The sequence below is a fragment of the Bubalus kerabau genome, chromosome 17, assembly GCF_029407905.1.
Source record: "Bubalus kerabau isolate K-KA32 ecotype Philippines breed swamp buffalo chromosome 17, PCC_UOA_SB_1v2, whole genome shotgun sequence".
Taxonomy (NCBI): domain Eukaryota; kingdom Metazoa; phylum Chordata; class Mammalia; order Artiodactyla; family Bovidae; genus Bubalus; species Bubalus kerabau.
The window spans coordinates 6,603,831-6,629,836 of record NC_073640.1 but is presented as its reverse complement, the minus strand read 5'-3'; the positions used below and the strand labels follow the sequence as shown (position 1 = coordinate 6,629,836).

General features: G+C 39.2%; 1 protein-coding gene across 6 annotated transcripts in view; it reads right to left on the bottom strand.

The window, feature by feature from the left end:
• CNTNAP4 (contactin associated protein family member 4) overlaps positions 1-25,411 on the bottom strand; it is a 285,943-nt gene extending 260,532 nt beyond the window's left edge. For all 6 annotated transcript variants that reach the window (XM_055552670.1, XM_055552674.1, XM_055552676.1 and 3 more), the window contains exon 1: positions 25,318-25,411. In XM_055552670.1, the coding sequence (XP_055408645.1) occupies positions 25,318-25,402 (85 nt within the window). In that variant the 5' untranslated portion in view covers positions 25,403-25,411. The remainder of the gene's footprint in view (positions 1-25,317) is intronic.
• Between the last annotated feature and the right edge of the window lie 595 nt (positions 25,412-26,006).

Here is a 26,006-nt window from a genome sequence, read left to right as displayed (position 1 = left end):
ATCCTACCATGATTTACTTTTGACCTCAAAATACAAATTCTTATGGCAGAAAGTGAAGAAGAACTAAAGAGCCTCTTGATAAAAGTGAAAGAGGAGAGTGAAAAACTTGGCTTAAAGCTCAACATTCAGAAAACGAAGATCATGGCATCTGGTCCCATCATTTCATGGCAAATAGATGGGGAAACAGGGGAAACAGTGGAAACAGTGGCTGACTTTATTTTTCTGGCCTCCAAAATCACTGCAGATGGTGACTGCAGCCATGAAATTAAAAGACACTTAGTCCTTGGAAGGAAAGTTATGACAAACCTAGACAGCATATTAAAAAGCAGAGACATTATTTTGCCAACAAACATCCATCTAGTCAAGCTATGGTTTTTCCAGTGGTCATGTATGGATGTGAGAGTCGGACTGTGAAGAAAGCTGAGCGCCAAAGAATTGATGCTTTTGAACTGTGGTGTTGGAGAAGACTCTTGAGAGTCCCTTGGACTGCAAGGAGATCCAAGCAGTCCATCCTAAAGGAGATCAGTCCTGGGTGTTCATTAGAAGGACTGATGATGAAGCTGAAACTCCCAATACTTTGGCCACCTCATGCGAAGAGTTGACTCACTGGAAAAGACCCTGATGCTGGGAGGGATTGGGGGCAGGAGGAGAATGGGGCGACAGAGGATGAGATGGTTGGATGGCATCACCGACTTGATGGACATTAGTTTGGGTGGACTCCGGGAGTTGGTGATGGACAGGGAGGCCTGGTGTGCTGCAGTTCATGGGGTCGCAAAGAGTCGGACACGACTGAGCGACTGAACTGAACTGAAAAAAAACTTTAAATATTTGTCATTTGACTATAGTACTTAATTAGCTTAAACATGAGCCAATTCCTTAGAATAAATCTCTCTATATGCACACAGCTTACTGGTTCTGTTTCTCTGGAGAAACTTGAAAATAGAGGAAAAAATTAGCTTAAAATAATCCTTGCAACTTAAAAGGGTGATGATAGTATTACAAGTGGTCATGATGTGTCACGTTGCTTTTCCAGACTACCATGCTTAAAAACTGGTGATTCCCATAATAAAAGACAAAACTCAAGAGTCTCATTAAAAATATTTCTCTTTTCAATGCTAATTTTTTTATTTTTCTACTCCCCTTTCTCTGGAATTGGAAAGAATGGTGTATAGTTTTTACTTTGTTTTGATGTGAATAAGTTATCATTTTCATATTAATTCCTACAAAATGCTGTTGAGTTGACCAAGTATTTGTTACCTGTTCCCGCCATCATCACGCCAATATAAAAGACATCCTCTCCTTGGCCCATCATTCAGATAGATACTTCCCTAACATGTCATTGCATCTAATCTACCAGAAAGTGGCCTTGCAAGTAGCAGCTAAGGCATTAATAGGATGAACTGATCCATGCTGTTGTACCAAGGATATCTTAACTGGAGCCCTCTAGAGAAAAAGGCTAATAATAATAATAGTTACCTATACTGCATACAATGTCTTAGCCTTGTTAAATCCTTACAACAACCTTGTAAGGAAGATATTATCTCCATTTTCTAGATTGGGAATTGAAGGTCAGAGAATGTAAATTTCTTGCTGAAGACTTTAGACTTTTTTTTCTCCTATTCAACATCTTTACTTGAATGACTTCATTATGCTACAAGCACTTTGGCCTTGGAGTACAAAATGAAGCAGGTCAAAGGCTAACAGAGTTTTGCCAAGACAACGCACTGGTTATAGCAAACACCCTCTTCAAAAAACACAAGACTCTACACATGGACATCATCAGATGGTCAATACAGAAATCAGATTGATTATATTCTTTGCAGTCAAAGATGGAGCTCCATATAGTCAGCAGAAACAAGACCGGGAGCTGACTGTGGCTCAGATCATGAATTCCTTACTGCCAAATTCAGATTTAAATTGAACAAAGTAGGGGAAACCATTAGACCATTCAGGTATGACCTAAATCAAGTCCCATACAATTATACAGTGGAAGTGGCAACTAGATTCAAGGGATTAGATTTGATAGAGTGCCTGAAGAACTATGGATGGAGGTTCGTGACACTGTACAGGAGTCAGGGATCAAGACCATCCCCAAGAAAAAGAAATGAAAAAGGCAAAATGGTTGTCCAAGGAGGCCTTATAAATAGCTGAGAAAAGAAAAGACACAAAAGGCAAAGGAGGAAAGGAAAGATATACCCATTACAAATGCAGAATTCCAAAGAATAGCAAGGAGAGATAAGAAAGCCTTCCTCAGTGGTCAGTGCAAAGAAATAGAGGAAAACAATAGAATGGGAAAGACTAGAGATCTCTTCAAGAAAATTAGAGATACCAAGGGAACATTTCATGTGAAGATGTGCTCAATAAAGGACACAAATGGTATGGACCTAACGAAAGCAGAAGATATTAAGAAGAGTTGGTAAGAATACACAGAACTATACAAAAAAGATCTTCATGACCCAGATAACCATGATGGTATCACTCAACTAGAGGCAGACATCCTGGAGTGTGAAGTCAAGCGGGCCTTAGGAAGCATCACTACGAGCAAAACTAATGGAGGTAATGGAATTCCAGTTGAGCGATTCCAAATCCTGAAAGATGATGCTGTGAAAGTGCTGCACTCAATATGCCAGCAAATCTGGAACTCTTTTGCTACTATGAACAAAGCTAGTGGAGGTGATGGAATTCCAGTTGAGCTATTTCAAATCCTGAAAGATGACACTGTGAAAGTGCTGCACTCAGTATGCCAGCAAATTTGGAAAACTCAGCAGTGGCCACAGGACTGGAAAAGGTCAGTTTTCATTCCAATCCCAAAGAAAGGCAATGCCAAGAATGCTCAAACTACCACACAATTGCACTCATCTCACACGCTAGTAAAGTCATGCTTAAAATTCTCCAAGCCAGGCTTCAGCAATATGTAAACCATGAACTTCCAGATGTTCAAGCTGGTTTTAGAAAAGACAGAGGAACCAGAGATCAAATTACCAACATCTGCTGGATCATCGAAAAAGCAAGAGAGTTCCAGAAAAACATCTACTTCTGCTTTATTGACTATGCCAAAGCCTTTGACTGCATGGATCACCACAAACTGTGGAAAGTTCTGAAAGAGATGGGAATACCAGACCACCTGACCTGCCTCTTGAGAAACCTGTATGCAGGTCAGGAAGCAACAGTTAGAACTGGACATGGAACAACAGGCTGGTTCCAAATAGGAAAAGGAGTACATCAAGGCTGTATATTGTCACCCTCCTTATTTAACTTATATGCAGAGTACATATTGAGAAACGCTGGGCTGGAAGAAGCACAAGGTAGAATCAAGATTGCCAGGAGAAATATCAATAACCTCAGATATGCAGATGACACCACTCTTATGGCAGAAAGAGAAGAAGAACTAAAAAGCCTCTTGATGAAAGTGAATGAGGAGAGTGAAAAAGTTGGCTTAAAGCTCAACATTCAGAAAACAAAGATCATGACATTTGGTCCCATCATTTCATGGCAAATAGATGGGGAAACAAAGGAAACAGTGGCTGACTTTATTTTTCTGGGCTCCAAAATCACTGCAGATGGTGACTGCAGCCATGAAATTAAAAGATACATACTCCTTGGAAGGAACGCTATGACCAACCTAGACAGCATATTCAAAAGCAGAGACATTACTTTGTCAACAAAGGTCCGTCTAGTCAAGGCTATGGTTTTTCCAGTGGTCATGTATGGATGTGAGAGTTGGACTATAAAGAAAGCTGAGCACCGAAGAACTGATGCTTTTGAAGTGTGGTGTTGGAGAAGATGCTTGACAGTCCCTTGGACTGCAAGGAGATCCAACCAGTCCATCCTAAAGGAGATCAGTCCTGGGTGTTCATTGGACGATGGGGTGGCAAAGAGTGGGACACAACTGAGTGACTGGAGTGAACTGAACCAGGTGAATCCCCAGCGATCCAGTGGTTAGGACTCTCCACTCTCACTGACAGAGGCCCGGGTTCTATCCCCTGTCAGAGAATCCTGCAAGCCACGCAGAGTGGCCAAAAACAAAACAAAATAAACTCTCTACCAGGCTCTAGAGAACACTGAGTCACAATCAAGAAAGAGGAATCAGTGTAGCACAAAGTTCACTGGGATATCATTTCAGCTCTACTTATTCCTCCCCAGTCTATAACCAGTATTTAAATGCCCACCAGGCACACTTCCTTTGCTGAGAAGACCTAAGGGTCTGCATATCAGAAAATGACCCCACTGATGGGACTGTGATCCTGCAGATGGTTTACAAGCCAGCTATCCAATATCCTTGCAGACAACAGGGCCCTTGGAGAGCAAATGGCTACAACCACCTCATTACCTCCAGGATGTGGTTGCGGATTCTGATGGATTTCACCACTTGGTTGGATGCTATAACGGAGGCTCTGGCTGCCTCCCAGGACTGCCTCCCTGCCTACCCCCTCCTCCAAACACACGCGCACACACACACACACACACACACACACACACATTTGAATGGGGTATTCTAAACCATCTGATCACCATGCAGGATACTGGGAGTGTTCATTCCAAATTCATTTCAACTTTACTTGTCCCCATCCCATCAACCCTTCTTCATATGAAATCTTCAGGACTATTACATTTTAATGATTACATCTTGGTTAAACTAGACTATTACATTTTGATTAAACTAGCAGTTCTATTCAGGTTCATCGCTCTGTGCCACTGCTGAGACCATCAGCTCGGAATGGCCTCTGTACAAAGAGCCATTAGCTGACCTCCTTGGGCTTGAGTGTCCTCCTTGTCCTCCTGGCGCTCTGTGTAAGACTCTTGCACAGTAATTAACACATTGAAATTCTGTGTTCACACGTCTATTGTCCCCATCTAAATGCTCAGCCCCACAGTGTCATGGAAAAGACTCCACCTTTCTGGCTGTGACAGGAAAACAAAAGGAAAGGTGTGAGTGCAGAGATGCTGACGAAGGAAGAACTAGCAATTTGTGACCACTCCAACAGATTGGTGAAGGCAGCAGAGAAATCAGAGTGTCTTGTAGGGTTTCTGACTACAGGTTATCAGAAAAGGTAACGAATCTCATCTAAAGAGGAGGGGACAGAAGATCAGACATGATCTCTGGCTTTTAGGTTAGAATCTGATGTATCAGGTCTTGTGTAGTGTGAATAATATTTTAAAAGAAATATTTAAAGCAGAAAATTTTATATGTTGCAAATGCCAAACAAAACAAGAAATGGCAAGTTATTTGGAGTCTTTGGCTAAAGTGATCTGAAAACAGCATGCTGGAAGATTACATATAACCATTAGCAGAGTGAAGAATTATGTATCATCTGCCTATCTATCTACCTATTTCTCATAAATTTCTTGGCTTCTTTTTGTTTAGTAAATGTTGAAAATTTTAAGGGATAAAAACCAGTTATTTCATAGCCTGAGAATATGGATTTCAATTAACATGGAGGAAGCTGAAATGATAGACTGAAATCAAGAATTCTCTGTTTCCATTGTACAATAACTCATAATACACACATCTGAAGGAACAGGTCCTGTTTTATTTTTTTAAGTGCAGCATAATAAATAAAATATATTACTGTGGTTGAGTAAAAATAAATACAAATAATCATTTTTTATTATAATTCATTCAATACCTGAAGTTCTTTGCATTAATAAGGGCAGGGCACATTCTTATCTAATAGAATTTTGAATATATGTTTGCTGGTTTTAAGCAAAGTTTAAATTAAACAGCAGTGTATTACAAATGCTAAAATGTAAATCGTTAATTTAAATAGCTGTTAAATACCAGTTGTTGATTCTGTTGTACTCGAAATTCTAATGATCAAACACTAGAATTAAAAAAAAAAAGTTTTTCTTCTATCTTTCATAAATCCTCTGAGTTCACTTATAAATTAGAAAAGGTTATTTCTTTACAACTTTGTTGAGTAAAAGCCTTCTGGGTTTTCTTCGTAGCTGGATATATCCAGAGGCATATTTTTAAAATGTACCAGTTGCCACTGGAGAACAACTATAAGCCTCCAATGTTTCCTACCACAGATTTTTAAATCTCACAAGACTGTGTGGCCCTGCAAAACACACTGGAGAATTAAAACTCTCTAGAGGGATAATTACCTCGGTTCTTCTCACTGCTTGTAGTATCAAAGATGGTCAATAATTTAATAGTATCCATCTATGGTTTCCAAAGTATAGCAAAGAAGTGCATTTTAAATTATGAGGCATTTTCAAAAATGGTACAGTTAATACCATTCCTCTCTTTTCTCTCTCTTCCATTTTGAGAGCAGAGTCTATACACTGATATATACCTGTTTTCTAGCACATAGTTTGACACCAATGGCACTTGGTAAATGTTTGTTCAATTAAATTAAAGAGCACACTGTAAAATTTTAATCAACTTTTGCTTTTCTATTTTGCCTAGGTCCTCTTTTTACACATCAAGTGATAGATACTTCAACCCAGACTGTATCTGTCCCGAAATCTTTAAATAACCCAACTACAGGTATTCAACATTTTAGTATTGAATCTCTACTTTCTAAGCCATCTGGGTGGGGTGGGGTTGGATATCTGAGTGGAAGATAGGAAAACATCATATTTAGCAGTGATGGGGAAGAACAGTACAAGAAACCTTTAATTCAGGATATATTTCTGTTACTGCCCAAAATAAGAGATGTCATTAAAATGTAACAACATGCAATGCCAGACAATACTCTGTATGAGCCTTATTTCAGAAAGGTTTTACTTAATATATCCCAATGGCACAGATCTTTATAAAATATCACATTGTACATAACACACACTATCTCAAAAAATTTACATATGATCCTTTGTAAAGAGGGTGCAGAAGAGAATGAAAAAAAATATATATATATAAATGAATCAAGATTCCTTATTTGCAAAGAAAGCAGCTACATACAAAAAGTATATTACACTTTTTGGAATATAAACACAGTTATAATAAAGCAAAAACAAAAATCACTAACTGGAATTGACAACTCCTTGCGCTCATGTGCTGATACATCACGTCCAATCAGTCTCGATGTTCCATCATTCTTCCATGTACTCATGGAACGAGTCTGTCTCCACTGTCACGGGCTCAGATGTTTCACAGCTCTTATTCTTACAGGAACTAATTCACCCGCTAATTATCTGATTCTGTGTTCCCAGGATAGACTCCACTCCCCTTCCCTCATCATTCCTCTCTTCATATTGCCAAGAGTTTAACTTTACAAAATACAGATCTAATCAACGTCACCCACAAGTGTACATATAACACTTCTAACAATAATGTGATCCCCTAGAGAATACTGAGGTCTCTGCTTTATGTAAAAGACTCGTCACCTGGGATGCTTCGTGACTATTTATTTCATTAGTTTTACCTGCTGTCGGTCCTCACTTTCAGCCAGTCCTTCTGGACTGCTTGTGGTGCATTCCAATGCTCCATGCTTTGTGAGGCTCCTTCTTAACTGAAATGTGCTTCCCCCGCTTCTCCTCCAGGCTCTTCTATTTGTTCAAGAAATAGCTTTCTCTGATGCTTTGCCTATAACCAGCCCAAATGCCTTGTATTCCTCTCACTCATCATGCCTATCACACACTACTGTGCTTTTCTACAGAACTAGCAAATGGCAATATTGAGCGTCAGCCCATCATGGGCTGGTTGAGAGTCAGCCAAAACAGCAACTGAGCACACTGCTTGCAACAGAACCATCCATCCTGTGAGTACCCTGAACAGTATTGTACGTTTTCTTGTAAGACAGTCAAAACCTTAGGCATAAAATGTGGTTTCAAAAGCTTCATGAATCCAGGAGTCAAAACTTCCATTCTCAATTGTCAGCAAGAAGTTAGTGATTCTGACCATTATAACATTTCAAAACCATTGATGCTGAAGACATGTGTAACGACAGGTAGCACACTGTAGAGGCACACCAAATATCCATTGAGTAAATATGTGAACAAGGTGAGCAGAAGAAGCCTCAACAATTAGAAGAGTAAGGAATGCTTTAATAGACTGAATGAACAATCACCCAACCCAGTGAAAAGCAATTGTTTGTATGCAACCAAGCACATCCAGGCAATGTAAATGTTATTTCACTAAGAATTTTTATAATATTCTTAGCTAGTATTTCTTTCTTAGGTATAATTCTCTAAATCATCAGTGCCAACCTAAAAGCAGCCAGAGTCCCAAAGAGTGCAGTTATGGAGTTCACTTAATATGGAACATTTTCACCCAGTGTAATTTACGGAGATAAATTTCCAAACTCACAGTCAGTAAAAAAATATAATAACTCATCTTTTATCAACTCCAGTAATATTACTGGTCATATATTGATTTTTAACAGAAATGAGAGGAAACGCACTAAGTTACCAAATAAATCATAATGGCATTACATCAGAAATCTAGATTGAAGTGAAGTATGTATCAGAGCCTGCCTTTCATCTGAATTACTCTCAGGTATGTCTTTCTGCCTTCCACAAAAGGTTTGCCTAAGTGGCAGGCATTTATGATTTTACCTCACTTGCCTGACTAGAACAAAAACTCAGATGAAATTTTAGAAGCTGAGGAGATGAATGGATAATTTCTTTGCCTATTCTACTTGCCCTCCAAACTACGGTAACTCCAGGGTAACAGGATATTTCTTTTACTGGGCGTCACACAGGAAGCTCCCCTGAAATGGCAACTGCTGGACAGACAGGGACTTGGTCAGTTTACATCTCTTACTTTTAGAAGAATGTAAGACATAAGAAATTGTCTTATAAAGACATAAAGAATAAAAACTGATCACAACTTTCAGTTCCAACCACTCTGCTAAAAATGCTACTTTCAGTTCCAGGCATCATAAAAGTTGTATCTTTTAATTAAAAAAACAACAACACAGCACATTCAAGAAGGTGCAATGGATTTCACTTCTTGGATTAGCCCATTTGCTTGTGGTATTTCACCTGGTATTTGCCTGGCAGATGAAATGTGTGATTGAATACGTTTGTTTTCAACAGTATCCAAATAGTTTCAAGCATATAGCCATAACACTATGAAGATACATTTTGTGAAAGGTTGCCTTAAGTGCAGAGTCACATAAGTCCACCCAAAAAGTAGATTGTACAAATTAAGAAGAAACTCATTTTAGAACCAATTAATTAATGCCCTAGGAAATCATTTTCCCTTAATATTTTTAACTTGTGCAGTTGGGAAGATGAAGAACTGGGGAGCATTCAAGACGGTTATATCTAGAACTAGAGAGCTCATCAATATTGATATTGTTACATCAAAGATAATATTAAAATGATGATCTCATTGCTTTGTTCAATAGAGTAAAAATTTTAAGGTGTAGTGTATTGCTTGAGCAAAGTAAGATGAACCTTTTAAAGAGAGCTGGGCTAGATAAACAGGGTCAACACTCAAAGAGTGAGACACAAAGTGTCCTGAATGTCTCTGATAGTTTTCTTTTTCAGAAAGAGACTGGGATCAATGAACACCATTCAAACAACGTATCAGCTTTTTCACAGAATCATATCCACTCTGAGAAACAGAGTTCTCATTCAAAATTGTAAATCTTAAGCTTTCCTTGTTCCCTGTGGTCTTCATTTTTAAATATAGGTTGCTTTTGCTGATTAAGGAGGGAACGACAGTATGGAGGAATCCTAATGCTTCTTGAGATGTTGAAATTTTCTCAAAAAGATGGAAAAAGTTACAGATATTTTTAAAAGGAAGACAAAACTCAAAAGATGCCAGAGGAAAATCAAAATCAGTAGCAAGTGAGGCGTGAGATGGCAGTTAAGAGGTTCTTCCCATAAACAGAGACTTGTGCCTTCTGGAGGAGATATCAGGCTCATGGTGATATCTGAAGACCTGCACTCTCAGCAGCCCGTCAGAGGCCAGGGGCACCGAGCTCCCGAGAGGGACACACGGAGGGGTGATTGGTGATGCTGCGGAAGGCTGTAGAGACAACACGGCTGTGTGTGTAACTGACAAGACCAATTGATGAGCGAGCAGGTTTCCCAGAGGGTGACAGATGTGCTTCTGCGATCTGTCAAGTGTGGCATCTCTACCCACCACCTCTGATTCATGTCTGAACAAATGATACTGCTGGAAGAGACACAGAACCATCTTTAAGTGTTATAAATTCTTGAGCAGGGAAAAGAAGGGTGTAAGACAGCTACTGCTTTAAATTTCGCCTTCCAAAATAAATTTAGAGTTTTGCTCAAGTAGGACAAAGACGTTGAGCACTTCATGACATTGACCTAGGTAAATGGATTAAGATACTTAGAGAACCACAGGCATCTTAAAGATAGCCATATACCACTAGAAGTGGACACTGGCAACGTAAGAAAATTTAAAAATCAATGAACAACCAATTGGTTCTTAATGTTTAAATAACAGCACATCCACTTGATTAGTTATGAAGAACCATTTAAAAAGACAAAGACTATTTCACCACAAGAGAAATGCACTGGAGAGGATAGGAAAACACGCAAAGGAGAAAACGCTGGTGTGAACAGATGCTGCGGTAAGATTGACTGCAACAGTGTATGGCAAACAGCTGTCCCAGTTTTCCAAACGAGGAGGGCAGCCTACAAACTCTAAATTAGACAAATTTTAAATTGAATTTAAAGAAGTTATTAGGATGATGATTGTTCATTTGTTTTACTTATGTTTTGTTTGTTTTTTGGCTCGACATAGAAGACATCCCAGGGGAAAAAAAAAAGAAAGAATCCGTGTGCTCTGCGTTTTACAGATTAGAAGCAGAAAAGTGCCTGAGGAAACGCACTGCAAAATCAGCTTTGAGGAAGGGGACATGAGAAACACAGGGAGCAAATCACAACACAACTGGAGCTCAGTAACATAAAGGAGAAAAGAATTTGGAGGGGGATAAAATAATATTTCTGGTAACTGCTGTGTGAGGGTAGGTGATAAATGGAGAGGTGATTTTAATAAAGGGCAGTAAATTACCATCTTATCTATGTCTAAGATCTGCTGGAAGGAGTATTTAGAACAGAATCATGCACTCAGGAAGGGAACAACTTGCTTCAAAGATCCAAGACTGTTGTTATATTATGGGAAGGCTTTTTTGTTTTATCACTATGATGGAATCCTGTACCGGTTATCAGCAAGACTCAGGTAGAGGCAGTGAGAGAGCACAGGCTCGGATGGAAGGAAGGAGAGAATGGTCACGGGAGGCAGCTTCTGTGACAGCCAGCCGTGGGAGCCAGGGGCTGAGTACACTGCATGTGGTCCTGTAGCACCACTGAGGAGGGCTCGACTGGAAGACAAAAAAAACACTATAGGACGACTTCACTCACGTGATGGGTTTCAACAGGTCAGAGCAATGTATCTCTCGGATACCAAGAGAAGATACACTTTCTGCAGGCAGTTAAAATAAAAGTGAAAGTGAAGTCGCTCAGTCGTGTCCGACTCTTTGCCACCCCATGGACTGTAGCCCACCAGGCTCCTCCGTCCACAGGATCTTCCAGGCAAAAGTACTGGAGTGGGTTGCCATTTAAGCACTTATTATGGACTGAATTATGTCCCTCCCCTAAAAATGCATACCCTGAAGCCTGAGCCCCCCATGTGACTGTATTTGGAGGCAGGGCCTTTCAGGAGGTACTTCAGGTTAAATGAGATCATAAGGGTGGGATCCTAATGGGATAGGACTGGTGGTCTTATAAGCAGAGGAGACACACACCAGAGCTCGCTCGCTCTCTCTCTCTCTCTCTCTGACCAATCACAGAAGGAAGGCTATGTGAGGACATAGCGAAAAGCTGGTCACCAGAAGCCAAGAAACGAGCTGTCACGAGGCATCAACCCAGCTGGCACCTTGATCTTTCATTTCCAGCCTCTAGAACTTTGAAAATATAAATTTCTGTTGTTTGAGCCACCTAGTCTGCGGTGTTTTGTTATGACAACCCTAGCAGACTAATACAGCTCCCTAAGGGAGCACACCGCTGAACATGGGGAAGGAGCCGAGTTTTGCCAGCAGAGTTTGAGGCTGGAAAACATTACTAAAGCTGTGGAAAGATCTCTTGGACAAGACACCAAACGATTACAGGACAAAGAACAAGAACTGGAATGGGCGACTGAAGAGCTGCAGCACGTCAGCCTCCAGCAGTTTACCCAGCAGACAGGGACCAACGTCACTGTTTTGCTCACGGCGCCCACTGAAGCGGAGGCCCCGCATGCAGACATAGAAACAGAGGCACCGTTCCAGTCTGGGTCTCTGAAGTGGCCTGGCTCCTCTCAGCAGCTCCCCAGGAATCTGTGTGTATTCTGCAGAATCCTATCTTGTCTGGTTTTAACCCTGAAGGCATACACATATATAACATTACCTATCTTCAGGGGAGAGACCCAGGAAAGGTACCAGGGACGCTGAAAATTCCTTCATTGGTCTTGTGCCAATGATGAAGAATGAGGATCTAATTCACAGGCCACCGTATCTTTTTTCTGTCCTAGGTTGTATACTACTTGGAGCCTAACCTGTTCACTGATTCTAAAGGGCAAAGAAACTGGTTTCACACATCCACGGTGCTGACATTTTTGTCCAGCAGTAGTACTGCAATATCTTCATTTTTATTTATAGCATTTTGAGAGCATTAGGAAAGTATTATACTGTGTGTATATGTAAATAAAACTGTGACTGAAGAGTGAAGAGAAAACAAAATCACAGATCGCCTCGATCGGGTAGATCTGCCATCCTGCAGCAAGGAGCTGGTTTTCCTTTCTGATTTGCACTGTTCAAGCCTCTTAGAACTTGTTCCTGGAACTACTGACTCAAAGAAAGAATTTAGACAGAATGGATAGGTCTTAGGGTATCAGAGAGCAAGGGTAGGGGGTTGTTGATGTAATTCAGAGGAGAAAATTTACACTGATATTTTCACTGGGTAATGTTTGATACTTTAGCCCAATTAGTAAGGAAGAGCATGTTGATAAAATGCAAGTGACAGAATCCTTGGAAGACACAAGCATATTACCTTATGGTTTATCACACCGGGCGGTGGGGGGGGAGCCTGAGAACAGACAAGTGTGAGTTCTAATACTCAAGAGAGGTGATTTCACAGGCTCATGGAGAAGATGAGTGTATTCCATTTCAAAGAGCAGTGGATCTGGCATCATTAATGTTGGGTTCAAGCCCCAGCTCTATCCTTTCTTACTCAGTGACTTTGGAAATACCTCCTAAATTTCAATTTCTTAGTTTGTCTAATAGTGATAATATTTGCCTCCCAGGCCTGTGAGGTACACTCCACCATCGTGGAGTCCACAGGGCCCAACACAAAACAAATATTTGTCAATATTAATGATAATTTATGTCAACATGTGTGGAAAGCTATGAATTACAAATGAAAGTCCCAAATGTATACCACCAGGAGGAAGGAACATGTGAGTAATCTTTAAAAAGTGACAATGTTTTACAAGAAAATATTTTTTTAACATGTGGAATTAAAAGGAAAACACAAGTTCAGAACCCATTCATGCTTGTCAAAATTACTAAAGGCAATGAAAAACGCTTTGCATATATTTATAGGCAAAAGAAAAGCAAAGAAACTACAGGTATGTCTTTATTAATAAAAGTTAATGATGAAAAGAGAAAATTGATTTTATTTTTCTTCTATCTTCCAAAAAGGAGAAAAATCTTCGAATGAGAAAACACAAAATAAAGGAATTGAAGTGCAGGATAAATAAAGGAGTTGAACATTTCTTCCCGAAATGTGGCAAGAACTTTTCAATACGACTTCTCAAATTGAAGGTGATGACCTGGGAGTTGCTACAGAGATGAAGGGGCAGCATGATGGCCTGGAAAGGGGAAGATGCTAATACAATTTTATATTTATGATGTATTTTTTGTTCGCCTGTCCACTGAATGTTCTCAATCAAAATTGATCTGACAGAGTGGCCTATCAGATGACATTTGCTATAAATACAAAAGAAAGCAGAGACAGAGATGTATTTTCTTAAAAAAAAAATCAGATTTGATACTCTATGATCAGGAATAGGTGAATGAACACTCAAGGTTCTACTGAATTTCTATTAGGAGGATGGAGAGAGGAGAGGTGATTTGATCATGTAAGAGTCCACAGAGGAAGGAGGTGAGGCTAGGTTTCAGTGTAAGTTTTCCAGGAGGATTTAGAGGAAGTGATTGAAGGCAACCAGGCAAAGGGAACAGCAGCTGGAAAGACCAGGTGACAGAGGCTAGAGCAGTGGTCCCCAGCCTTTTTGGCACCAGGGACCAGTTTCCACAGGGACAATTTTTCCACAGACTGGGGTTGGGGTATATGGTTTCGGGATGACTCAAGCACATTGCCTGTGCGCTTTATTTCTATGACTACATCAGCTCCACCTCAGAGCATCAGGCATTAGATCCCAGAGGCTGGATACCTCTAGGCTGGAGGACCCTTGGGCCGGGGTGGGCAGGACTGGGAGGGAGAGAACACAGTCAAGACCAACAAAAGGGGAAAGATAAGCAGATTCAGAGCAGGAAGGTATTTGTTTGCTACCCTAATAAGCTGGAACTTCAACTGAAAACACCTAACAATGAAATACAGCTATGAGACAAGACTTGGTTTCTTTTTTGATAAAAGCCTTAAAACACTGATTGAAAACATCAATGCATTTTTATGGCAGACATATCTAAAAATAGGATATATGTGTAAGTATTTAAAAATACTGCATGAGTCACAGGAAGTAGTGAGGGAGGAAGAGGACAGCCGCCTTGCCAGTCTTGTCGGCCAGATCAGCCCTGGCAATCATAACGATGGCAGATGCCACAGCCGGAGCCCCTCAAACCCAGCAAAGTGAGCAAGGGAGGCTCGATTCTGCTAACTCAGAACAAGCGGGCCCTGCTGGCATCTTCTCTAGAGACAGTCTCAGTGATTAATGATACTGCATACACTCTTTTCATGCTGATCTATTAATGTTGCAATTTATATATACATACACACACACCATGGGGTCGCTAAGAGTCATACATGACTGAGCGACTTCACTTTCACTTTTCACTTTCATGCATTGAAAAAGGAAATGGCAACCCACTCCAGTGTCCTTGCCTGGAGAATCCCAGGGACGGGGGAGCCTGGTGGGCTGCCTTCTATTGGGTCGCACAGAGTAGGACACGACTGAAGTAACTTAGCAGCAGCAGCAGCACACACATATATGTATATATAAAGCAAGGGAGAGAGAGACAGAAAGAGAAGGAAAGGTTTCTAAGACATGAACATGATCATTTACAAGGCCACACCAGCAGATGAGTCAGTTTTATGCATCAAGCATAGCAAATTATTGCGATCATAACTTTATTCTTAGTACCCAAAATTCTACATCATATTTTTGGTAGCTTCCTTTTTCCATTTCTCTAGTGGACATTTGACTATGAACTATTTTATTTTATCATATTCCACTTTGTGATTTGATCCTATAGGTTGCTATGAAGTTAAGAAAACAGAAGTTATCTATAGTGTTTGCTCTTTGCTTTCTTAAATCTATCTTAGGGCTTTCTCCAAACGTTCTCTCTTTTTGTGTGTTTTAGGAAGGACTACACAGCAGCACTCTTGGTAAAGAACCCGCCTGCCAATGAAGGGAAACAAAAGTTGTGGGTTTGTCCTCCTCCTCCCTGGAGGAGGACATGGAAACCCACTCTAGTATCCTAGCTTGGAGAATCCCATGGACAGAGGAATGGGGCGGGCTACTGTCCAAAGGGTTGCAAAGAGTTGGACGCGACTGAAGCAACTTAGCACACATACATCTTATGATACTTAAGAAGCTGTATTATGACATTTTAGAGGTGCGTGATGTTTTCTTAAGAGGATTATAATACAGGCTCCATGTTTAAAGTACAACAGTTCAAACATCATACACACAATGAAACAAAGGAGCCTAATCGAGCAGCTTTATAACCTTGCACAAAATTCCCTCACCACCACTTTAGATAGAATTGCTTTTATTTTAGCAATGCTCTTTTAATTAAGTCCTAAACATCTAAACATGGCAAATGTAAATATGTATTATAAATCCTTAATTATGAGGATCACTAAGCATTCATGCAGCTTTCTGCCTTGGAGATAGATTCTTTTTGTTTAAAGTCAGCCAAAATGGAGAGATTGCCAGTCCAGGTTCGATGCACGATACTGGATGCTTGGGGCTGGTGCACTGGGACGACCCAGAGGGATGGAATGGGGAGGGAGGAGGGAGGAGGGTTCAGGATGGGGAACACATGTATACCTGTGGCGGATTCATTTTGATATTTGGCAAATCTAATACAGTTATGTAAAGTTTAAAAATAAAATAAAATTAAAAAAAAAAAAAAAAAAAGTGAATGATGTGAAAAACGCCAAGTTTGTTTAGAATGCCCTATCCCTTTACCACATTGTCTTTAAGAGTTAAATTATGTTTCAATTTATCTAGTGATTTTTAAGTCAAAATCTCTCCTGCCATTTTCTGCCTTTGTTGCCATATTCATAAAGACTAGCGCCCTGAGACTGACTGGAAGTTAAGTATTGGGGATCCTAAGGTCTTCGTGGCATTTTCTAGAAAATAAAGCACTTTGGGGTTACAGAAGGGTAACACTGTCCCTCTGCTTGGGATGAGTTTAAATCGGATGCAAAAAGACCTCCTGCTATTTTTTTAATCCCACATACTGTTTTTAAACTATATGGGAGACTATTCTGTGTGGCAGCAATAAAAGAAAAATCTTATTATATATCCCAACAATACTTAATTGAAAATGTGACACCTAGGGGAATGTTTTCCGTTTCTCTGTCAGCATGGCCTGTTTCCCAGTCCCCACCCACAGTATCTTCCAACATCAGTGTGCACACACATACACACACAGTTTCATCTCAGCAATTCATTTCTCTCACAGACCATTTTGCATTTAGTTCCTTCCTTCTGTGCATCTACTGAGGAACGAATCTTAAAAGACAAACACATATCACTACCTTTCAAAACCAAACACTAGTCTTCAAGATCTAAATACATAATCAGGGTTTCTCTGGTGGCTCGGTGGTAAAGAATCCACTTGCCAATGCAGGGGACACAGGTATGATCCCTGGTCCTGGAAGAACCCACATGTCGGGGAGCATCTAAGCCCGCGCACCGCAGCTACTGAGCCTGCGCTCTAGAGCCCACCCTCCGCAACGAGAGAAGCCGCCGCGGTGAGAAGCCTACACACCGCGACTAGGGAGTGGCTGCAACTAGAGAAAATCCCAGGCAGCAACCAAGACCCACCACAGCCAAAAGAATAAATAAATAAATAAATAAAATTATTTTAAAAATTAAAAGTACATATTCGATCTTTTGGAACAAAGCTATTAGTCCAGAGATAAGTTGAACTTTCCCAAATTTTCTCAAAAATCTCTCCTCGGGGTCTGAAACACAAAGGTAACTGGTTCACATTAAAAGGAAGATGTGGGGCTCTTAGCTGTGGGCTGCTCATTGTCACCCAACCATCTACTAATCCCAAGGCCTGCAACCAGTTCCCAGGAGAGTTTATCCATGCCCTTCAATGGACATTCAAAAAATAGCTCTCTCTACGTTATAACTTCAGAGTTAAGTCTGAAGTAAATGAAACCACAGGTTGTAGTTTGTCTTAAAACTCTACAGTAAATGTAATTTAGGAAAGCAGTTGAATTTATATCTTCACATGCTGTTTCTAAACTAATATCAACCTGTGGCCTCATTTGTAAGTACCATAATTGCCAGTGAGGGAGAAAAAATATTGGTTACAGAAACAAATACGTCTTTTACAATTTAGAAGCATATAACATCTTAATCTAGAGCACTGCCAAGTAGTAAGAGGTACTTAATAAAAAAAAAGTAATTAGAGCTGTAGACCAACGGATACATATTACACCCTTTTTTCCTTTGTGATTTAAAAATCTTAGAGGTAAATTTCTTCACTGCTCTATTAAATACTTATGGCATAAAAAATTTTATAGTTACTAATTTTAAACTACTTAAAATGTCAAATGTTTTCAGGCTTCGCTCACTTTTCCAATTATTACATTGGAATGACTCATTAACTGTAACATAAACAGGCTCATTTTTACCTCCTGTTATGCTATTTCTCTGATTTTATGACCAGAATACACTTTTCCATGAACCATGACAAAAATGCACTGGGAGAAAAAAAAATGAAGCACATACTCTTCCTCTTCCAAATGCCAACTTAACTCAGAAGAACTGAAGCAATGACAATTTGTAACGCATTTTGCATGTGAATTCTTTACCATTAAGTAATAACTGTAGTTCCTGGTACCATGTATGCCCAAAAAGACGTTCTAGCAAAAACTTTATCCTTTCAAAGTCAACTGGCAAGCAAAAATATCTCTACTTGTGCAGTAGTATATCTGATAATGGTGTTTACCAACACATAGTCATCAAGATCCCAGAGTGATCAGCATTGTGGAAGGTGTAAATTCTCAGATAGTAAACAGTGAATGATAGTTCTAGAAATCAGATAAATAAACACATGGATACGTAATACACGCCTAATTGAAGCACACAACCAGACAACAACAGCCTCAGAACTCACCGAAGAAATTTAAATTTGAAATCTCAGACATCAGTTTTCCTCCAAAAGTAACTAAAAAGATAATCCAATGTCAAAGACATCTTGGTTATTTAGAAATACATTTATTGTAACTTAGCCTTATGGGTAAACTACCTATTATTTCTCAAGAAAATTTGAACTTTCAAAAAAAAAAAAAAACTCAAAGACTTCAAATTATGATATTAATATTGTGGATGATTTATTCATTTAAGTAGATTCAGTTAATTGAGGCTCTTTGATGAGTTAAAGGACTTTTCATCCTTCTAAAGATCCATAATCTTTTGTTTGCATTTTATTTTGGGGCATTTACTTCTCTTTCTGAGATTCTTCTTTTTTTTTTTTTTTAATTTTATTTTATTTTTAAACTTTACATAATTGTATTAGTTTTGCCATATATCAAAATGAATCCGCCACAGGTATTCTTTTTAAAGGGGCCAAAATCAAACTGACCTTAGCATTTGATGCTACAATTCAAACATGCTTTTAAAGACCTGTTTGTTAAAGAGTATTTCTGAAAGTTCCCAAACGAAATACCCATTAAAACAATGATCCAAATATTCTATGAGGATTCACCCCTCCATCACCAAGAACACAGCTCAGTTCACCTCGTGATTATGGTTAATCCATGAAACCTCCCCTATTTCAAGCACATATTCTATGACAGGTTTATCCTTCCTTATCATACTAGTTAACTTGAAAAACTGCAATAATTCTAGAAAAATATGAAATGTTACTGAGGCCAAGATTTCTGAATTAATAAAAATGAAAAAATAATTAAGCTAAAAGCAAGAATGGAAACACCAGGCCGCTGAAAAAATCCAAATCTGCATTCTTTTTAATATTAATCTTTCACCAGAAACATTCATCCACCAATCTGAATATACATATCTGAGATTTAAATAACAATGTTGGATAAATTCTTATTATTTTTCGTACTGTTTTCAGGAACGAGGTCATTGTGGAAACTTAGAAGTCACAATGGAGGGAAGGAAAATATTTTTTTAAAGGACAGAGAAGGACTTCTTAAGTAACCTGACTAATCAGTCATATGATTCATAAGTTGACAACATTAAGGCCCTAATATGACTTATCTAAGGTAAAAGGGATTCGGATTCTAAATGTAGTATCAAATTGTGAAAAAGAGGTATTTGCAAAGCAAGACTGATATTCTATTGTAAAAAAGTTCAGAATCATGTAATACGACTGTCATTATCCTTTTTTATCTATTTACCATGAAGAGTCATGAATCCACTCATCACTCTTGCCAATGTCCAGAGTAAGTCCCATTAAGGAAGTTTTATGAGACTGTCCTAGGCTGACATGATCTGGAACTGGTCTTTTGATAAGACAGAAATCTTCACTAGCACTGGACCATTATAAACAGTTTTATGAAAAATAAATTAACATATAGCCATTTATTTTGGGGGAAATGCTACAATTAAATTTCAAGGAAAATAATTTTTAAAATATAATACTCTCTATTATTTTTTAACTCAAACTTCTAAAAAACACCATAGTAAACAGTATAAGGTAAATAAAATGAGGCCACTCATCAGTATTTGGAAAGGAAAATTAAATACAATTCCAAATAGATAAGGCATTCATATAAAGATTAATTATCTTGGCATGAGTAGGTGAAAGGCACCTGCTTAATTATTATAAATTCTCAGTGGGCAGTGCTTAAATGAAACTCTACTTTTCAATTTATTATAGAAAGTTTGCCAATTTCAGAATTTTTAGGAAGCTACTGTAAAAGTCAAAAGGACAGGAACACTCTTCCCCTAAGATGATTTACTTCATACAATCAGTGATTTCAAATGCAAGTTCCTGATAATTATGGAGTGGAATATTTTATACTCATGAAAGTATCAAATAACAATAGAATTTTCATTCAAAATATCTAAGATGCAATTACTTATATACTTTATTGAGCTTCTTATACTAATGGGATTACTTGAGATTGAAAGCGACTCTTTAGCAGCCAAAACTGCTGCAACTTTGCAAATAGTTATAAATAATTCATACCCATGGAAATAACAAGATTTCTGAAGGATAAAGTATTTAAAAAGACATATGTCAAGAAGATGCTAATGAAGGCCTTTTCTGTTATGTGTGTGCTGAGTTGCTCAGTTGTGCCAACTCTGTGACCTCATGGATTATAGCCCGCCAGGCTCCTCTGTCCATGGGATTCTCCAGGCAAGAATACTGGAGTGGGTTGCCATGCCCTCCTCCAGGGGATCTTCCCAACCCAGGGATCAAACCCAGGTCTCCCGCACTGCAGGCGGATTCTTTACTGTCTGAGCCACCAGGGAAGCCCTTTTCTGTTATAGCTTCTGGCAACTGTATCATTATAGTCTACACTTTAATTCTTCAGGAATGTATTTGTATGCTAAATAATTAAGACTAAATTTTAATTTTATCATAGTAGTATGTAATTTATTCACTATCCAGGTCACATCATTATACTGTATTGTGTATTCTTTAAATCAAAGGTCAATGAACTTTTTATATAAAGAGCTAGTGAATAGATAATATTACGCATGTTCTTGTATGACAAGAGGGAAATCAATTTTAAAATGATTTTATTGATAAAATTTAAAATATAAGAATAATTAAGTATAAAGTTTTGCCATACAGGTCTACTAATGAGAAGAATGAACAACTAAAATTTGAATTTAATATGATTCTCTTATGCCACAAATAATCCTTCAGCTAATTTTTTTTCAAATATTTAAAAATGTAAAAACCCACTCTTAATTCACAGAATATGACACAAAACAGGCAGTGGGCAAGACTTGGCCCATGGGCTGTATTTTACCAACCTCTGAACTAAGTATTACATTATCTTACAAGGGATATTTTACAGTCCTATTGTTTTCAAGGTAAGTTAATTCAATCTTGATACAGAGATTGGCTTCCATAAAGAATTGTTTATATATGATATGGATTCTGAAATTAATTTTAGAAGACATGGAAATGCTTTGTAAATACTTAGGGTAAGCACTAGGCCTCATATGGAAGCCATGTGTTTGATCGCCTGTTGGCTATGAGCTGTGTTATCTGCACAGCTGGAGGCTGCTCTACTCAGAAAGGCTTTGAGGCGCACACAGTCAGGGAGGGGGATGCACCAAACTGATGAAAACAGATACAGCACTGCTGGCAGAAAAGTGAGTCCAAGTTCAGGCTCATCTTTACATCCTGAGGCCAGCTATCTATGTATTGTATCATATAATTCTATTTTATCAGTCCTTTTACTGTTGTTGTATTCTGGTTATTTTTTGCTATGGAAAAGAATTTGGGTGGAGGAAAAGAAGGAAGTTTCTAGAAAAAAGTACCAGACTGAATTTGAGCAATTTGAGAATCTGACCAGTAGCAATTAGGTGATATCCCAGAGCCCCCAAGAGTGATCATCTACCTAAGTCATTATCGTCATCTGTTGTTAATTTTAACATACTCTTTAGTGCTTCTTTAAGGGTAGATATCAGATACAGTCTTTATTCCAAATAGTGAAAAGAAAGCACACAGCAAGAACGTAACCTCTAATTATGTCATTCATAAGCTGCTTGGTAAGCATTAAAATTCTCAGTGTATCTGAAGCCAGAGAGCTTCCATCACATGATGTGCAGGAGTAAAAAGCAAAACTCTTAACTTGCCTCAAGACTAACAGCTGTTCTTCTACCACATAAACCTCCCCCAATTAACAATGTCTTAATACTCAGAAGAAAACTGGGTTCATGAGAGCAATTTGAAAATAGATGACTCCCTTCTCAGTGCACGTGTCTTAGTAGCAAGTGAGGAAACCAATAACAGCCTGTGCAACTTATCAAAGCACAAGCCCTTCTAGAAGAGTCTGTCTCTAAACTTTCGTGGAAGGAGCCCTTCAATACAGTAACAAACACCTTGACCAGAACAAGGAGGAAAGACCTGGGGCTGGTTCAACAGTTCTGAAATGTCAAGTACAGTGCCAGTAGGCAAAGAAGGTGGTCGGTTCCACATATTTCATATTTAGGTAGAAGAGGAGAAGCAAGCCACCAAAGATGTGGAAGCACGTGGGCCCAGTGGTTTCTGCATCTTTATATAAACATATGTTCACACACACAAATACACACACATGGACATGAATATCTGTGTGAGTGTTCGCACAGAATCCTTCTAATGTAAAGTCATCCTGTTGATTAATTACATCAACTAACATTCAAATTAAAGTTGCCTCATCCCTGAGCTGTCCCTGGTGTAGAGATGCTGACCTGTGCAAAGGTTCACACTGGCAGCCTTAGGCAGTCTTGGGCCGATGCAATGCACTGCAGACTTGCTTACTGGGGAATCAGCTGTTCCATGTCTTTGTATTCACCTGAGAGACTGACCTTTAATTTTCTTAATTTCCATTCAGTTCTCCCTGACTTTAATACTGGTGTTCAAGATTGAGTCATGTTTTAATATAAAAGTCTTGTCCAAAAGAATTACTGGAGTTACAATACTTTAAAAATACTCATGCTGGCATGCTGGTTGATGGTCACTTGTCCATACACTGAATTTCAACCTTTCTGGTAAACATATATACTTGTTCCTCCAAAAAAGATACAACATATGAAGCACCCTGACTTGGTAATATGTAGGCCTTGCTTCCTTCACACACCAAAATACCAAATGTTAAAGAGTGAAATGAAATTGGGAAATGAATTTTTCTTTTATATCTATTGCAACAAATTATATTATCAATGTGATAGGAATAAGAAATTGCTAACTGCACCTTTAATTATCTGAAGTCATTTTACCTGTATTTATGACACTTTAAGAACAGCCAACTCTGAAAATATATTGGTAACCAAGAATTCCAACTTTAATATTTAAAAGTCCCTAAGAATTTAAGAACCTATAGGTTCTTTAAGTTTATCGAATGTGTAAAAGAACATTAAACGACTTCCTGAAAAATAAGCCCAACCAGAGGTAAGCACCCACAAACATTCTACTCTTCTCAGATCTTCTCAGCAGCTCATCTTTCCTTTGAAGAAGATACATTACAAAGAAAGCTACTGGATGTCATTCTGCCTTTTATTGGACTTCAAGAAAGCAAACAAATGTAAACAAGTAGCCCAATCAGTTACATTAACTGATTATAAACTCAAACAGCCAGTGTACTGTAAAGACAAGACTGCCTCTATGCCAGACTTCAGCTCTGCTTTTCTTAAGGGAAGGACGCTTCAAATGATGTGCTTTCCATTGTAAGAGTGACCTCTAGTGCTTCCTTTTTTATTGAACTTCAGTAGTTGGACGATGTATTATGCCTTTTCTACAAAACTTTGTGTGTGTGCAAGTGGGTCTGTGTTATTATTGTTTGTTGCAAAGGCTACTTTGAGAGCCTCCCAAGATTTTGACTAGGTGAAAACATGCACATTTTCTTGACTCACGGCATTCTTACACCCACAAATGAAAACAGAGACTGAGACACAGCACAGCACCCAAGTGAAGTCCTCTTCCTTCAGAATGATAGAGGCACCACACCATTAAATGAGTTAATAGTGAATGGAAGCATGAAAGCACAGCGGCCATTCCATGTAAATGAGCATTTGACTTGTGCCAGTAAGGTCATTTCTAATGTTCTTCCCACATCAGAGTGCTTCAGTGCACTCAAGGGATGTGCCCAAGCAAATGTCTGGTTACTGGCTTATTTGTGTCCCCAAACCTAAAGCTGGTTGAACAATAGTGACACAAAGTCTTGAACAGGCCTTACCAGTAGATAAGCTTTACCTCTGAAGTACAAGAAAGAAAAAGTCATATTTGCTGAGCTTGTTGATCATTCATCAAGAAGGGGGAAATTCTCCCATTTAGAGATTTTAGGCCAAATATAACTTTTATTTTATATTATTTTTATTTTTTTTTTAATTTTTTTAAATTTTATCTTATTTTTAAACTTTACATAATTGTATTAGTTTTGCCAAATATAACTTTTAAAACTTTTCTTCTCTCTAATAAAACCTGGATGGAGAGATCTCTGCCAAATTATTTTGGATGATACTTACATTAGAAATAAGGTCTTAAATAAATCCTCCCTCATACCATTAACTCAGAACCAGATTATTCAATCACAAATTTATGAAGCTAAAAATTCAAGGATAGTACTTCTGAAAAATCACCTGAGTGTATTTTCTTTAAGTGACATTCAGGGCTCAGGTGCGCTCTCTCAGCAACGCTGAAGGCTCATTCTGGTGGCACTGAGAACGCAACTCCGAGTATTAAGGCTCACCTCCCCAATTCTGCCCCTGGATTCTGCAGCACATTTCAGCTATTATCCTGGCATCATTTTAAAGGCGCAGCCACCTATTGGTCTGCTAAAGCGCAAACTTCAGAAATCTAAGCTAATGCAGCATCATGCAAAGTCTGCCAGTTTGTTTTCCTGCTACACATAATTCCAATTAAATTCAGTAAACCTAAAAAAGGGCAGAAATGAAGAAGGAACATTCACTGGCTATTCCTTGGTTCAGATGCTAATTTAGTGCTTTAGGAGAACTTCAGCTTTCTCAATGAATACACAAATACCAGAAGATAAGATTCTGTTCACAGACAAAAAAAAAAAAAGGACGAGAAATGATACTTGGCATATTCTGACCGGACCCAGAGGAATGACATGTGTAAACCCAGTCATATTCGCAAGATTTTTTAAATGATGTTTCCTTTATAGCAATATGCTTTGAGGCAGTCCGAGTTGCAAATAATAATCATAAAAAAAAAAAAAGAACAGAATTAAAGTTTTGCAGAGAGGCCCCCTGCAAGTTTTAAATCATGTATGTATACTTACAGGAATTCCCAGCTAAAACCCTGTTCCAATTTGGAGTAGACAGCAAAAGTAGCGTCTTGACGACAGCTCCCGTGACAGACCCCATGTTCACATTTACTGGGCTCCCCCAAAAGATCTTGAGTGGCTCTCCGACGGCTCCAGTGCTGTTCTCAGTCCCTCGCCCAGCTCTGTCTGGGTCTTCAGCACCTCTGGGTCGCTCAGTCTCCCTCCTCCTCTCTCTGAACAGCACCCCTCTCTCTCACTCACTCACTCACACACACACATACACACACACACACAAACACGCACACCACAGCCCTGACTGCTCAATGAAAAGCGCCCAGCATCTTTTCTAACAAGCATTCACACTGCCGAGGCCACGCCCACCCCTCGCAGCCGTGGTCCCAGAAATTGGCAGCCGCGTCCCTCCTCCTAATACGCAGCGGTGCTCGGAGCTCCGCTGCGCGCTGCGCCGCTGATGAAAGCTGGACCTGGAGGCGCGGCCTGCTGCTCCAGGGCCTCCTCGGGGCTCCCTCCCCGTCTCTTCTATTCTTCAATAATCCTTAACCCTTTTCTCCCCTCTGGAGATGTCAGCGGGGGGGCGGGGCGAGGCGGTGGAGCCTCCTGATTTTCCGGAGGTCTCGCCTTCAGCAAAGCCAGTCAACGTACTGAGCTAATTCCTGATTATCCGGGAGTGCATCCAGGTAAAA